At 44.0% G+C, this 14,789-nt stretch overlaps 1 protein-coding gene across 16 annotated transcripts in view; it reads right to left on the bottom strand.

Moving 5' to 3' along the window:
- Nucleotides 1–275: 275 nt before the first annotated feature.
- foxp2 (forkhead box P2) overlaps nucleotides 276–14,789 on the bottom strand; it is a 141,105-nt gene continuing 126,591 nt past the window's right edge. For 10 of the 16 annotated variants that reach the window (XM_048267507.1, XM_048267513.1, XM_048267510.1 and 7 more), the window contains 5 exons: nucleotides 12,223–12,344; nucleotides 11,750–11,819; nucleotides 10,478–10,501; nucleotides 9,892–10,106; nucleotides 276–4,604 (listed from right to left, as the gene is read on the bottom strand). In XM_048267507.1, the coding sequence (XP_048123464.1) occupies nucleotides 4,460–4,604; nucleotides 9,892–10,106; nucleotides 10,478–10,501; nucleotides 11,750–11,819; nucleotides 12,223–12,344 (576 nt within the window). In that variant the 3' untranslated portion in view covers nucleotides 276–4,459. The remainder of the gene's footprint in view (nucleotides 4,605–9,891; nucleotides 10,107–10,477; nucleotides 10,502–11,749; nucleotides 11,820–12,222; nucleotides 12,345–14,789) is intronic. The other 6 variants (XM_048267512.1, XM_048267514.1, XM_048267522.1 and 3 more) reach the window with 1 other exon arrangement.

Raw genomic sequence — 14,789 nt, 5'->3', positions numbered from 1 at the left:
GCAACAAAGGCTTGTAACATGACCATTAAACTTTCATTGTTTATTCTTTCATGACTTCTTCACCGTATCTCTCTGCCTTTCTCGTTTTCTCTCACTCTCTCTCACCCTCTTCATTCTCAGCAGCTATTCTGTCCTGCACAAGGCATGAAAGTGTAATGACCCTCAATTTCCACAGCATCAGCTTTCGTGTGGATGAAAGATGGATGGATGGATTGATGCAAGAAAAGTGCGGCACTCCCCGGTGTTCGAGGTAGACAGTTGCTTTTTCAAATTTCCTAAGTTTTGGTCCTTTATTTTTCTTCAGCAGTGAAAAAAAGCCATGGATACAGAAAATAATAACAGCTTGTTTTTTTTTTTTACGACTCTCAATGATGACCTCTACTCTCCTATCTTAAACATATGGACACAGTACACGGTAATGAAAAGTATCAAAAATGAGTTACCCTCAATCAAAACAAAATAAAAAAATGAAAACAAGAGAATGAAAACAATCAAACAAAACAAAACAAAAAAATATAAAGACCGATTAAAAAAAGTTATTCACCAATTACATAAACATTTTTTGCTACAGTTCCAATTTACTGTATACACAGGGGATCATTTTCCCGATTATTAGAGAGTAGAAAGGATATGAGACTCAACGGCCAGACATGATGCTTCATAACGTATTCACAGAGGTACAAGCAATAAATACACACATTAGTTTAAAGCCTTACAGCTACGCAAAGCAGGTGCAGAAAGAAAGCAGGGTTGCTAGTCTTAGCAAGCAAAAGAGAGAGAGAGAGAGAGAGAGAGAGGAGAGAGAGAGAGAGAGGGAGAGAGAGGGAGAGAGAGAGAGAGAGAGAGAGAGGGAGAGAGAGAGAGGGAGAGAGAGAGAACAGAACAAAAATCTTTCATGAAACTCAGAAAAGAAACACTGATTTCTTTTTTTTTCTCAGCTTAGAAAAAAAATGTCTGGTAAATTTGTATGGGTCCACCAACAATGTTTTTTTATACATAATATGCACAATTATCAAAATACAGACGAATCATCCCAGAAGAATCCCAGACAATCCTAATATCTAGAGAGGGAGCAGACTGCATTTCTGGAGGTCTTCCTGGTATTGTGTGCAAGCAACTATTTTAGACTTTTTTTCTTTTTTTGTCTTTTTTAATATTTTTTTTGTTCATTTTTACAAAACCCATGCAAAATCTACAGGTTATATGCATTCTGTGGTAGAGTCATTTTTGTCCTTTCCAAAGCAACACAGCTGAGGTATGCATTCATATGCATGGTACGCTAACAGTAGGCCACCATCCCAATGCTTCACATTTAGATGCTTTTTCCAGTCCACCAAATGAGTTTAGACATGCATTTTTTTAAACACAATATCCCCTTACAGGTCGAGTTTTTTTTTTTTTTTTTTTTTTACATAATCATTCTACAAATGTTCGAGGACAACTTTTCACAAAGCAAATCTGCCAGGTCTGACACAGGGAATGTAAACCGCCTGACGGCCGTGTCCATGGAGACCAGCCCAGAAGAGCAGAGAGAGAGCAGAGTGAAGAAAGAGAGCTCTTGTGGCGTTCGGGTTAGACGTGCAATCTGACGTAATTGTTGGGAAAGAAAAAAAAAAATTATATATCGTTGTGCAGAGGTAGAACCTTTTTTTCTTTAGAAAGCCTTTTTTTTGGGTAAGTGGGTGGGAGAAAGCCTTCCTTTTTTTATTTGAAAGACACGGCGTCCGTATATTTGGTGTGATAAGATTATTATGAACGTCGTTTTCAAGTCGATTCGCTGACTCCAGCAAATCGGGAGGAATAAGCTTTGTTCCTGGGCCCAGCTCCGTCTTTGAGTGGAACTGGTGTGTATGTGTGCGTGTGTGTGTGTGTGTCTGTGTGTGTGTCTGTATGTGTGCATGTGTAAGTGTGCATTTATATTTGTGTACTTTATAAGTACACAATTGCCTGTGTGTATAAGTGCCTGTGTGTGTGTGTATGTGTGTGTGTGTGTGTGTGTGTGTGTGTTTGTGTGTGTGTGCACACTCACACTAAGCTCTATCATCAAACCTCTTGACTGTGGCACCACACTGGAAATCAAACATATGCACGGAATTTCCCCATACATTTAAAGTAGACACACATCAATATTGTAAATACAATACAAAGCATTTTTAGGTTGTAGACACCCTTCTGCATTGGTAGTTGGCCATGAATGAGGACCGGGAAAGTCGGCAGACTAAAAAGAGAAAAATGAAAAAAGCTAAAGGAAAAAAAAAGAATTAAAGTAAATAAACAAAAAATATCTAACTGGACTGCGTGCGAGATTTCGATCTGGTGCACAGTTGAAGCAGTTCTATCACGTATACGTAGAGGCAGAATTTGTGTTACTTTGGTTTGACTGAAGAAACGTGAGTGTTAAAGCGACGTGCACTTTTCTAGATGATATTCGCTACATAGAAAAACCATACCGCAACCACAGCTACATGTACGTATCAACCTGTTCCTTTACCTCAAACATGACATGAGGCCTCACAGCTGACAGAGGGTGAGTCTCCGCAGTCGACAGGCTGGTTTATACAGACAGAGCTCAATGTCGTGCTATGAAGCAAAAATCACCTAGAAAAGAATTGTATTTTTCTTCCTCTGGAACCCTCGCTATAATGGCTATTATTATTTGCTTTTACACAATGACCAAGCCACATCGCGTCTTACCACAACTTGAGAAAATTGATTTTTTGGCTTATCTAGATATCATAAAATGTTTGGTTACAATGTTTTTTTTTTCAGTTTCGGTTTTGCGCTCGACCAGCCCTACGCTGGCAGAATGGCGATAGAAAGACGTGACGTTTCATTGACAGTCCCACAGAACAGTACACATTCACTAGAAAAACAATAACACAATGGCAACACAAGTGATCAAAAACAAAGAATAAAGTTAGAAAAATAAAAAAATTACAAATTAAAAAGTGATACAGAAAAAAAAAAAAAAAAAATATCTCCACAGCAACAACATCAACAACAACATGTTTTTTGTACTTCCACTGATACACAAATATTAGTTTTGGTCATGGTCCATCTATAGCTGCTCATTAATGGTTCCCAATATGTACCTTCGGCTAGACGACAACAATTCCCCTCCCCTAATACACACAATATAACTCCCTCCCAAAAGTGGACCCTCTACGACTCCTCATCAAATTATACATTTAAAATCGGCTCCTCTGTCCGAAAATCTTTGTACAGGGTATTAGAGACAATCCCAGAGGTTCATCAAAGGTAGTTAGCAGACAAACAAAAAAAGCTTCTCTTTGTAATAGGTTAAAGTTACAGAAGGTGTACCTTCTGACTAATCTATTGGCCATTGATAGTGTAGGCTTTGGTTTGCAGCTGTTGCCTGTGACTGTTTGCAGGTAGACAAAGCTTTTCCAAAGAGGAGGTAAAAGACAACGGTAGAAGAATACGCAGAAATGCATCCCTAAGCCATTTTTTTCTTGGTTTCGTTTTTTTTTTTCCTTCTTCTAGTAGCGTGGTACTCACAAACAGTTACATCTCAACTTATCACGTCACGTCCCAGCACAAAGATAGAGACCTATTTTTTTTTCTTTCTTTTTCTTTTCTGGTTTTTTTTTTTTGGACAGCTGCAACAGTCGTGAAACCGTGTGGTGTTTCTCTCTTTGAGAATTCAGAAATGGGAATTTACAGTTGGCGCTTCTTTTGTAACTCAACAAAAAAAAGGACAACAAAAATATCCGAAAGGCATGGTTAAGAAAAAGAACTGAAACGATAACAAAAAACAATGTTTTTAAAACTTTCTGAAGCAACGTACAGGCAGTGACATTAATATCTGATACTACTCCTGTGCAAATGAAAACAGAACAATTTAAATTGAACCAGCAATTGTCTCTAACATCAACAACTACTGCAGGTGGGATATTCACAAACATAAAATGTCTTCTTTTTTGGCAGTACATGAGGCCATTATTTTTTATATAAGTCAGGCTCGGTCGTTTGGAATCCTTGTGAGTTTTTTTAAAAACGTCCGCACCGCTTGTGTGCCTGTGTTTGCTTGTTTCTCCAGCCTGATGTTGTCCAAGCTGCTCGCTCGAGAGACGGAAACAAAAAAAAGTCTTTTTTTTTTCTTTGTAGTGTGTGTTTGTTTTGTATTGTTTTTTGTTTTGTCTGCTTTGTACAGTTTGTTTGTTTTTCCCCCCAAAAAACAACCAGACATCTCATGCTGGTTCTTACTGACTCCCGGAGGCTTCAGTAAAGAGTTTCTTTGGGCCGTTTCTCTTTCTTCCTGGACACATGCTCAATAAATAGTCTGACCTCCAATCTCCTGGGCTTGTTTTGGTAACAGAGTGGTTTGAGACGGGGAAGGGGGGTTTGTTCTATGGACGTGGCCTTGTGGCTAATCTGGACAGACATAATTGGTGTGGTTTGTTATACTGAGAAGGGTTGAAAAGGTGGGGCTCATCCATCACTCCAGGTCCTCCGATAGGTTGCCCTCCTCCAGCTCACGATCCTCCTCCAGCTCTGGACTGTGATTGGCTGTCGTCACCAGCGACATCGGACAGTCGTCGTCATCCATGTTGAGTGGCTCCTCCTTGACGTGGATAGAGGACCTGGAAAAGAGGAGGGGGCAAAGATGAGGAACAAACTCCCATAATGCAATTCATCCCTTTGCTTTCACTTTCCTCTTTCTTTTTTTCCTTCTTTCACTCTCGTTCTCCTCCTCCTCCTCTTCTGACTCACACTCCTTCCTCTCTGCATATCTGTGTGTCTGTACTAAGGATGCTGTGTGCTGTGCAGAGGTACATCCTCTCATAAATATCTGAGTAGTTTGCTCCCAAGTCTGAGTGCTGTCAGATCACTGCTCTGTGTCACGCTGCTGTTTGTTAAAGGTAATTAGAGACAAGACATGGCGGAAGACGTGGCGAGAAAGTTTTATATGAGGCCTTTACCCTGTCCGTGGCAAGTACGGACACACACACACACACACACACACACACACACACAGAGACTTAAGAAAACATGCTCTTTCTTTCTTATACACAAAACACATTTTTGTGTTATTATTCAAATATATTTCAACACACACACTCTGTTTTTGATGTTGTATTTGCATGTGAGTGTGTGTCTGAGTGATGTGGAACTGGGGTATCATGTCACTTTAGACCTCAGCAATTATCTATGGTAGCTTTAGTATATAGTATATATTTACTATAACAGATGAACTGTGTATGTCTGTGTATTGGTGCAGTAGAAAACCCAGACATGTTTTGCAATCACTAGTGGCATATGCAAGTGTTTGTGTGTATATTGTAGTGTGTGTGTGTATGTGTGTCTCTCACGGTGTGTGTGTGTGTGTGTGTGCATTAGAGAGGAAGTGTGAGTACATCCATGTATATTTTATCTCGTTAATAGAAATTGCGGCCCCCTCTTTAACATGCCGAGGCGTCGGTGGCACAAGGGTTCTCCGGAAAACAGCCAACAGGCAGCAGTCCCATTAATCAAGCCCAGCCTCGACACCTTCAACTCTGGCACAAGGGGGCCGCGTCTCCCCCCACCCCCATCACCCCCATTGGACGCATAACATCAGATGCCTATCTGCCGTGTCTGTCAATAACACAGCAAGGCCAGTCACACGAGAAAAGAAGGAAAGGAAAAAACCCAACCCAGACATATAGAGAGAGAGAGAGAGAGAGAGAGAGAGAGAGAGAGAGAGAGAGGGAGAGAGAGAGAGAGAGAGATAGAGAGAGAGGGAGAGAGAGAGAGAGAGAGAGGGAGAGAGAAAGGGCGAGAGAGCAAGAGAGGGCAGGACAGAGCAAAAGAGGGTGAGAGAGAGAGAGAGAGAGAGAGAGAGAGAGAGAGAGAGATAGAAAGAGAGAGAGAAAGGGCGAGAGAGAGCAAGAGAGGGCAGGACAGAGCAAAAGAGGGTGAGAGAGAGAGAGAGGGAGAGAGGGTTGTCGGGAAGTTGGACTACTAACAAGAATAATAGGACTGTCACACACAAACAAGGCTTAACATGATCCAGGCCTCATCTTAGGAGAGAGGGTTTGTGCCATGATGATAAATCTGACAAAACCTAATTATTTCTGACACGTCGGATGCATCGGGAAATCCCCGGACCGCAGAAGAGAAAAAAAAAAAAACCTTATCAAGCAAGTCTCCGCATTAGGAGGTGTCTGTTGGCAGCTCTCTCCTGGGCGAGGCTTCTTCAATGCAGCTGGGGGGGTGGGGTAGGGGGGACTTTGAATTTGAAAAGAATTTTTAAAAGGTACAGATTGCTTTAATATTTATAGCAAAATAAATTAATATTCAGATCTTGTAAGGGGAAGAGGATGGGGTAGCCATATTTTATTTTATTATTTATTTTCCCTCCCTTCTTTTTTCTTCTCCTTCTACCCACGAGAAAGCTGGGGGTAGGTGTGTGTGTGTGTGTGTGGGTGTGTGTGTGGCACATTTCTGAAGAGGATCGGGAGGACGGAGACGAGGCGCGCGAGTGTCAACAGCAGAGGCCTCTTGCGGGCTGGAAAACAGCCCCTGGTGCCGGCTGCTATCTGGTCCTGTGTTACTGTCAGCTTATTAACCCTGCGCTCGGAGGAGCTGCGCACGACGTCCCGCCCCACACACACACACACACACACACACACACACACACCAGCACTGGGAGGAAACGACCTTCAGCTCATCAGTCCAGCCAATTAATTTACCTCCTAACCGTAGGAAAAGAGCAAGAGAGATGGAGAGAGAGAGAGAGAGAGAGAGAGAGCGAGAGATAGAGAGAGGGGAAAAAATGAAGAAAGAGGGGAGGAAAACTCCCAGGCGTCTCGACGGAGCGACTTTAACGATGCCTCCTTGACTTTTCAAGCCTTGATCGCGACATGAGAAAAAAAAAAGAAAAAAACAAAAACCCGAAAAAAATAAAATAAAATAAAATAAAATAATAATAACATTGCAATCTTCTCAAGAGAGCTCACTGGCTAGCTTTCCACTACTAGCTTACCACAACAGTAAATAAACGCTAACACAGAATTCCAATCAGACATTTGATTAAGACTGCAAAACACACACTAACAAAAGGCTACATGGGATCGAATGAACAAAATCATGCACTTCAGGCTAGAGTGCTGAGGCCACACCACCTTAGGCCTTTCTAAAACATCAATAATCTTTGCCCTGCAATGCATAACAAGCAACCCCTTAGATGTGAAACTCCAGACACAATACGAAGTGTTGGGAAAAAGCTGGACAGACTCCTAATGCTCTTCTGATCATTAGCCATGAGCAAAGCTAAGCTAAGTGTGTGTGCTAATACAAATGATGTTGATGTTCACCATGCTCTGCTGCATTCATTATATCCCAGCTGTGGATGTAGCTGTGTGTGTGTATGAGTGTGTGTGTGTGTATGTGTGCCTGTGTGTGTGAGTGAGTGAGAGAGAAACAAGCCAGTGGAGGAATGATTAGTTATTACACTGGTTTGCCACTTTATTAGGAGCAGGAGATAGGTCATTTAGGCTTTAATGAGTGGCTGTTTGTGCACTTGTCTGCATATGTGTGTGTGTATGAGAGGGAGAGTGAATGAGATTCATTTTTGAGGTTGGGTGAAGATGCAAGAGCTTCAATTATCACTGATGATCATGACACCAGTCAGTTGGTGTGTGTGTTTGTGTGTGTGTCAGTGTGTGTGTGTGAGAATAGAGAGAGAGAGAGAGAAAGAGAGAGAGCATCTACAGTATGTGTGTACAGGTGTCTGATGCCGAGTGGCTGTTGAAAGCATTCCCCATGGTCTTTCTTATTGATGGCCAATGTTTTCCCCGTGCTGCATTAAAAATATCCACTCAGTCTCCCATATTTCTGCACTTCCTTCTAAACCGAACCCATGAGAATGTGAACATGCACACACACGTGTACACACACAGGCACACACACACACACAGACACGCGTGCGCCGCACGCACAGTCGCACCCGCACGGACATACACACTTAGACACACACAAACACAAACACAAACACAGACACACACAGACACACACACACACGCCTGGAGCAATTGGATGAGTTTGGCTGATCGTTGTGGTGGCCTCTTAAGGGGAATAGAGTGTTTCATGGGGAGGAGTGTTGTCTAATTGTTCAGTTGATTTGGAACTCAAACTGTCTTCTGAGACTGTGTGTGTGTGTGTGTGTGTGTGTGTGTGTGTGTGTGTGTGTGTGTGTGAGAGAGAAAGGGGAGAGAGAGAGAGAGAGAGAGAGAGAGAGAGAGAGAGAGAGAGAGAGAGAGAGAGAGAGAGAGAGAGAGAGAGAGAGAGAGAGAGAGAGAGAGAATGGCCTCCTTAGTAAGCATCATGCTGTTGTACATTATTCAAGGCCTCAAACACGTTCACTCTCACCAAACACAAATTTTTCATTTCTGCTGTTGTAGCATGTCTGTATGTGTGTGTGTGTGTGTGTGTGTGTGTGTGTGTGTGTGTGTGTGTGTGTGTGTGTGTGTGTGTGTGTGTGTGCATATGAGATGCGACATAGAGGATGGGCCATTGCCTGTCTGATCTTCAAATGTGTCCTATTTACTACCCCCTGTCCTACTTACATTAATGCTGAGGTGGAAACACACACAAACACACACACACAGAGGAAGATAGAGGGAAAGAGAGAGGGACACAGAGAGGAAGAGAAGACAGAGGGAAAGAGAGAGCTCTCTGCAGTGAGAGAGGGACACAGAGAGAGAAAGACAGAGGGAAAGAGAGAGGTCTTTGCAGTGGTTTAGTGTACACTCCATATTGGTATTCCTGCCCTGTGTATGCACTGGTGTACACAGCACAGCGACACGTGTGACATCACCTATTAGGGAAAGCTCATTTCTCTCTCTCTAATACACACACACACACACACACACACATTCCTGAAACCCACACGACATTCATTTTTAATAGGCCTCCCTTCTCCCTGCACCATTAAAGAAGATGGAGAGGCCAAGATTTGAAAGTAATTAATGACACAGTTAGCTGCTAAATATTAATAGGGACAGTCTTGCATAAAATATACTGTCTACACCCCCACAATGCCCACACAGGTGTAATTAAAACTGCATGGCTAATGGATGCCCACCACTCTATAGGTGACTGAGGTAAACACCGCCACATAGAAATGTAACTTCGGGTGAGGCAGTTAAAGCTCTTTGATGTGTTGTCTCTGTGTGTGTGTGTGTGTGTGTGTGTAACCCATAGGTTAGTTTGTAAAGGGTGCACAGGGTTGGAGCAACCATGCTCCTATGTCCATGTGTATCATTGTGTGTGTACTGTATGTGTGCTCGTAGGTGGGCTGGCTGCACATGTTTAAGAGTGTTTAAATCTATGATGCAGAGTTAATACTGATGAGTGTGTGTGTGTTTGTGTAGACTACTAAGACTGTGTGAGCTGCAAGTGTGAGTGTGTGTGCATCTCTGTACTCACATGCATGTGTGTGTGTGTCTTTGTGCGTGTGTGTGTGTGTGTGTGTGTGAGTATGTGTGTGTGTGTGTGTGTGTGTGTGTGTGTGTGTGAGTATGTGTGTGTGTGTGAGAGAGTATGTGTGTGTGTGTGTGTGTGTGTGTGTGTGTGTGTGTGTGTGTGTGTGATATATATGTGTGTGTGTGTGTGTGTGTGTGTGTGTGTGTGTGTGTGTGTGTGTGTGTGTGTGAGTATATATATATATGTGTGTGTGTGTGTGTGTGTGTGTGTGTGTGTGTGAGAGTATATATGTGTGTGTGTGTGTGTGTGTGTGTGTGTGTGTGTGTGTGTGAGTATATATATATATGTGTGTGTGTGTGTGTGTGTGTGTGTGTGTGTGTGTGTGTGTGTGTGTGAGTATATATGTGTGTGTGTGTGTGTGTGTGTGTGTGTGTGTGTGTGTGTGTGTGTGTATCCACTCACAGGTGAGTCTGCGGGGAGTACCCGGGGCTGGTGTGTCCGTTGGTGTCCAGGTGCTCTAGCGTGCCGTTGAGCTCCTCGTGGGTGGGCAGGGGCAGGCTGGGCGGGCTGGCGCTCATCAGGATCGGGGGGCTGCCGGCCAGAGGCCCCGCCGAGCTGCTGGTCAGCAGGCCGGCGCCCCCCAGCAGCGAGGGCATGGACGTCTCCGCCAACGCAGCCTGCGGGCAGCACGGGAGAGAGAGGAGGGGAGAGGAGGGGGCATGGGGGAGGGTGTGAGACAGAGACAGAGAGAGAGAGAGAGAGAGAGAGAGAGAGAGAGAGAGAGAGAGAGAGAGAGAGAGAGAGAGAGAGAGAGAGAAAAAGGAGAGAGAGACAGAGAGGAAGAGAAAGGAAGAAAAAGAGGAGGAGAGAGAGAGGATGAAAGAAAAAGAGAGAGAGAGAGACGGAGAAAGAGAGAGCCATATCGAGAGGGGCAGGGACGTAGGGAGAGAAAGAGAGAGGGACAGAGAGAGTTGGTTACTAATAGTTCTGATAATTTGGCTGCTCAGTAAGTCACGTGACATGGTGTCATTCCTCCTAGGTGACTTACAGCAGAGACACTGAAAAACTGTAACTATATGTTTAATGCATGGGTGTGAGAGAGGTAGAATAGATAGATAGATAGATAGATAGATAGATAGATAGATAGATAGAGAAAGAGAGAGAGAGGGAAATAAAACAAAATAGAAATAGAAAGTAGAAGAATGCCGAATAGATGGATGGATCGTTATATGGAAAAAGAGAGGGAAGGAGTATGGGATAGACAGAGGGGTAGGGTGGGGGAAGAGAGGAAACTATTCACAGCTTATAACACACAGGCACATCTCTGAGCAGCTCTCACACCGAGATCAGCTCTTTCTTACACACACCTGTTCTGACGTTTCCCAGAAAAAAAACAGTACAAAAAACTCTCTCACACACGCGCACACACGCATACACAGACACACAGACACACACTCTCACACACACAGAAAGAATGACAAATCAAAACTCAACTGTGCCTTCCTAACAACCAAATAAAAGGCACTAGAACAAAGTGGATGGACGCTTATACAGTATCTGTTTTCTGCAAGCGGCACTCTATAAAGTAGCTGTTAAACTCCAGATCCCAGCATTGAAATGCCCCCCCCACCCACCACACCTCACCCCAACCAACACACACACACACACACACACACACACACACAAAACTTTCCCCCCAAATAATGAAAACTCTTGTCAGCCTCCTCTCTGGCGGCTGCACATTAAAGTTATATACAGTAATGAAATTTTAAAGTTTTTGCCATGAGCTCCTGGCTGGCCCTCGCTATGGAGCCAAATCATTTATGACAGCTCGGATAAATATTAATGCCCCAGCCCCGTGCATTTGCAAAGGCCTCTATCAATCTGAGGAGGAGCAGGCGGAGAATGAGAGAGGGGAAGAGGGTTTGGTTTGGGTGGGGAGCAGGAGGACTGTGTGTGTGTGTGTGTGTGTGTTTGTTGGAGGTGGGGGGTGGGGTTTGGGGGTTTCTGAAATGTTGCCAGTGGCTCCTTCTTGTCTCCAAGTGTCACCTGCATGACAGACTGATGCATGTGTGTGTGCACACGCACGCACACACGCACACACACACACACAGGCAGGGTGGATGCATCTCTGTCTATTCACCTGAAACCACTACAGTAATGTTAGGGGGTGGCGTCTCTGTCTGTACTGTCTGACTGACAGACTGAGTGAGTGAGTGAGTGAGAGAGTGAGTGTGCCTACCTGCAGGCTGGCGTTTAGAGTGAGTGTGCCTACCTGCAGGCTGGCGTTTAGAGTGAGTGAGAGAGTGAGTGTGCCTACCTGCAGGCTGGCGTTTAGAGCAGCTCCGTAGCCCAGGCTGGAGGGCAGGTTCTTCACCAGCGTGGGGCTCCTGGGGAGGCAGATGAGGGGACAGGTGGGGATCAGACATCAGCCAGCACACAGCGCATGGAAACATCATACCGGGACTTTACACTATACACTATCATACTAGTACACAAGTACACTGTCCTAAACATACTGTGCACTATATACTATTACTATAGGACCAACCACTGATGAGTATGCTTTGTGTGTGTGTGTGTGTGTGTGTGTGTGTGTGTGTGTGTGTGTGTGGCTGGTGTGTGAGCGATGGAGTTTTATGTTAGTGTACAGTGAGAGAGAGATTTAAGTGTATGAGCACATGCTATTTCAGCTATGTGTGAAAATGCCCAGCAAATGTACTGGTAGGAATGTTTAACTGAAAATATGAATTTGCACATACGGGTGTGTGTGTGTGTGTGTTCTAAACTCACCCTGTGATCTTTTGGGAGCGCCTCTTCTGGTATTCCATCTCGTCCACTGTCCACACGGCCCCTTTGACGTTCTCCACACGCACAAAACACTTGTGCAGGCTGAGGTTGTGACGCACTGCATTCTGGGGGAACAAACACACACACATACAAACACACACAATTAACCAAACACACCAGGATTAAAAATGTTAAAAGTATATCGGTCTCTAAATAAAATAAGATTTAAACAATATGATACACAAACATTATGCACAAACATATGCGTGTGAGCATGCACGCACGCACGCACGCACGCACGCACGCACGCACATAGTTAAATCCAGTGCTCCATGCTTTATGTACTGAATAGAACATTAAGTTAATGATGAACAAAATAGAAGGAGAGGTCTTTTACATAAACTGCTAGCTAATAAGCAAGGGAAATGGCTGTCCCATTAGAGAGAGGAAAGATGCTTTCGTTGCTGTTAAATAAGGTGGTGTTGACACACACACACACACACACACACACACACACACACACACTCCCGTGCTGCCCTAAGTAACTCTATAGACAGTCCTGTTGTAAAAAAAGGGGTTTAAAAAGTGCTATAAGTGAAATCATAAATGGGCAGTATATTAGCCTAGACACATATAATCAATAATATAGTTTATGAACAGCACAGTTGCATGGCACAAAGCACCAGTATCCAATTCATAGTAGTTTTTGTAGTCCTGCGTGAAATGACATATTGCTGCTTATAAACACTGGGCAGCAACATGCATATGTCATACCAGGACGTCTTTGTGGAGAAAAAATAAATCTGCTCTTCCCACTCTCTTAAACCTATAAGATTTCCTTTTTTAATTAAAACGCACAGCAAGGCCCTACAAATAATAACCTTTGGTTGAATATTACACTTTATCTCTGTATTATTTCAGGGGGTGGGGCAGGGGGGGCTGACGTAGGTTTTTTTTTTTTTTTTTTTTTTTTTTTTGCTTTCTGTCTTGTGGAAAAAAGGATTCTGAAAGGGGGAGAAAGAAGAAAAAGCACAAAAAAAAAAACTCATAAGCACAACCCGAATCTGACCTGGAAATCCCAGGATTTGATTGATCTTAATGCCCATGGCTCTCAATATGATAATTTTAATATTAATGAGCAAATGAGCGGTTTTATTATGCATGCTATATAGTTAGAACTAATAAGCTGCTGCTGCTGAAGAAGACAGAGAAGAGAGGAGAGGAGAGGAGAGGAGGGAGGGAGAGAAGAGAAAGAGAGAGACAGAGGAAGGGAGGGAGGTGGAAGAGAAGGAGGAATAGAGGGAGGGAGTGAGGAGGAAAAGAAGAGAGACAGAGGGGAGAAAAGAGAGAGAGCGGCAAGAGAGCGAGGAAGAGAGTGGATGAGAGGGAGAGTGAGAAAGAAAGAAGGAGAGAGGGGAAGAGAGAAAGAGAGAGAGGAAGAAGAGAGAGAGAGAGAGAGAGAGAGAGAGAGAGAGAGAGAGAGAGAGAGAAAGAACTGAGTTGATGAGACCAAGCTGCGATATTAAATCACCTTTCATTCCTTTTTAAAAATTCTCTCAGTTAATCAAATGACAAGACTGCTGCACCCCAGTCCTCTCCTCTCTCTCCTCCCCTCCAAAGCCCTCTGTACAAAGGCAGAGTACAGTGAGGCAGAGAAGCAAACAGCACCTATAGGACTCCCTGACATAAAGGAGAGCAGCCCAGCCCTGTGTGGCATGCCTACTGACTAACTAAGCAAATGAATGGACTGCTCCAGGTTATCTCAGTGAATGTGTGTGTGTGTGTGTGTGTGTGTGTCCAGTGGATGCTTTTAACTTGTGAATTGTGTGCCTGTATAAGGTTTAGTGCTGCAAAACACTGAACAAAGGTGTGTGACTGAGTGTGTGTGTGTGTGTGTGTGTGTGTGTGTGTGTGTGTGTGTGTGTGTGTGTGTGTGTGTGTGTGTGTGTGTGTGTGTGTACGTCCCTCCAACAGGACAGCTGCATTGCACACTAAGCTGCTGGTTCATGCTGGAGTCATTTGCATTCCAAATCCAAATTAATTCACTTTGGCAAGTCTAGTGCTCAGAGACACTTAGCATTCTGATTAGAAATATGCAGTAATACATCTGCACCACAAACACACACACACACACACACACTGAACATGACTATGCGCAGCAATCACCAGCTGGAGGGCCTCCTGCACATGATGCAGGTAAGAGGAATAACTAAGAGGATTCTGTGTGGCTGAGAGATGCATGCTTTCTTCATTTCCGCAAGCCTAAAAAAGCTGTCGAAAGCTCAAAGACAGGACACTATTCCTAGCTCCTGTTGTTGGCTAGCCAGACAATGAAGCTGTAGGATGGGTGGGGTGCATTACAAATGAGGCCCTTTGTTCTGGTAAATAAAGACCCCCCTCCCCTCCCCACCCCGCCTCTACCGCCATCACCAGTCCCCCTCATCCTGGCAGATTAATTCCCCTGTTAGCTGGGGCTACGCAACCTTAACCTCTCACGTGTGTGTCCCTGCCGCTTCACACACACAAACTCACACACACACACTCACACACACAGACACAAACACTGTCAC

This window comes from Alosa alosa, chromosome 17, assembly GCF_017589495.1.
Source record: "Alosa alosa isolate M-15738 ecotype Scorff River chromosome 17, AALO_Geno_1.1, whole genome shotgun sequence".
Classification (NCBI taxonomy): domain Eukaryota; kingdom Metazoa; phylum Chordata; class Actinopteri; order Clupeiformes; family Clupeidae; genus Alosa; species Alosa alosa.
This window is presented reverse-complemented; position numbering and strand designations above follow the sequence as displayed.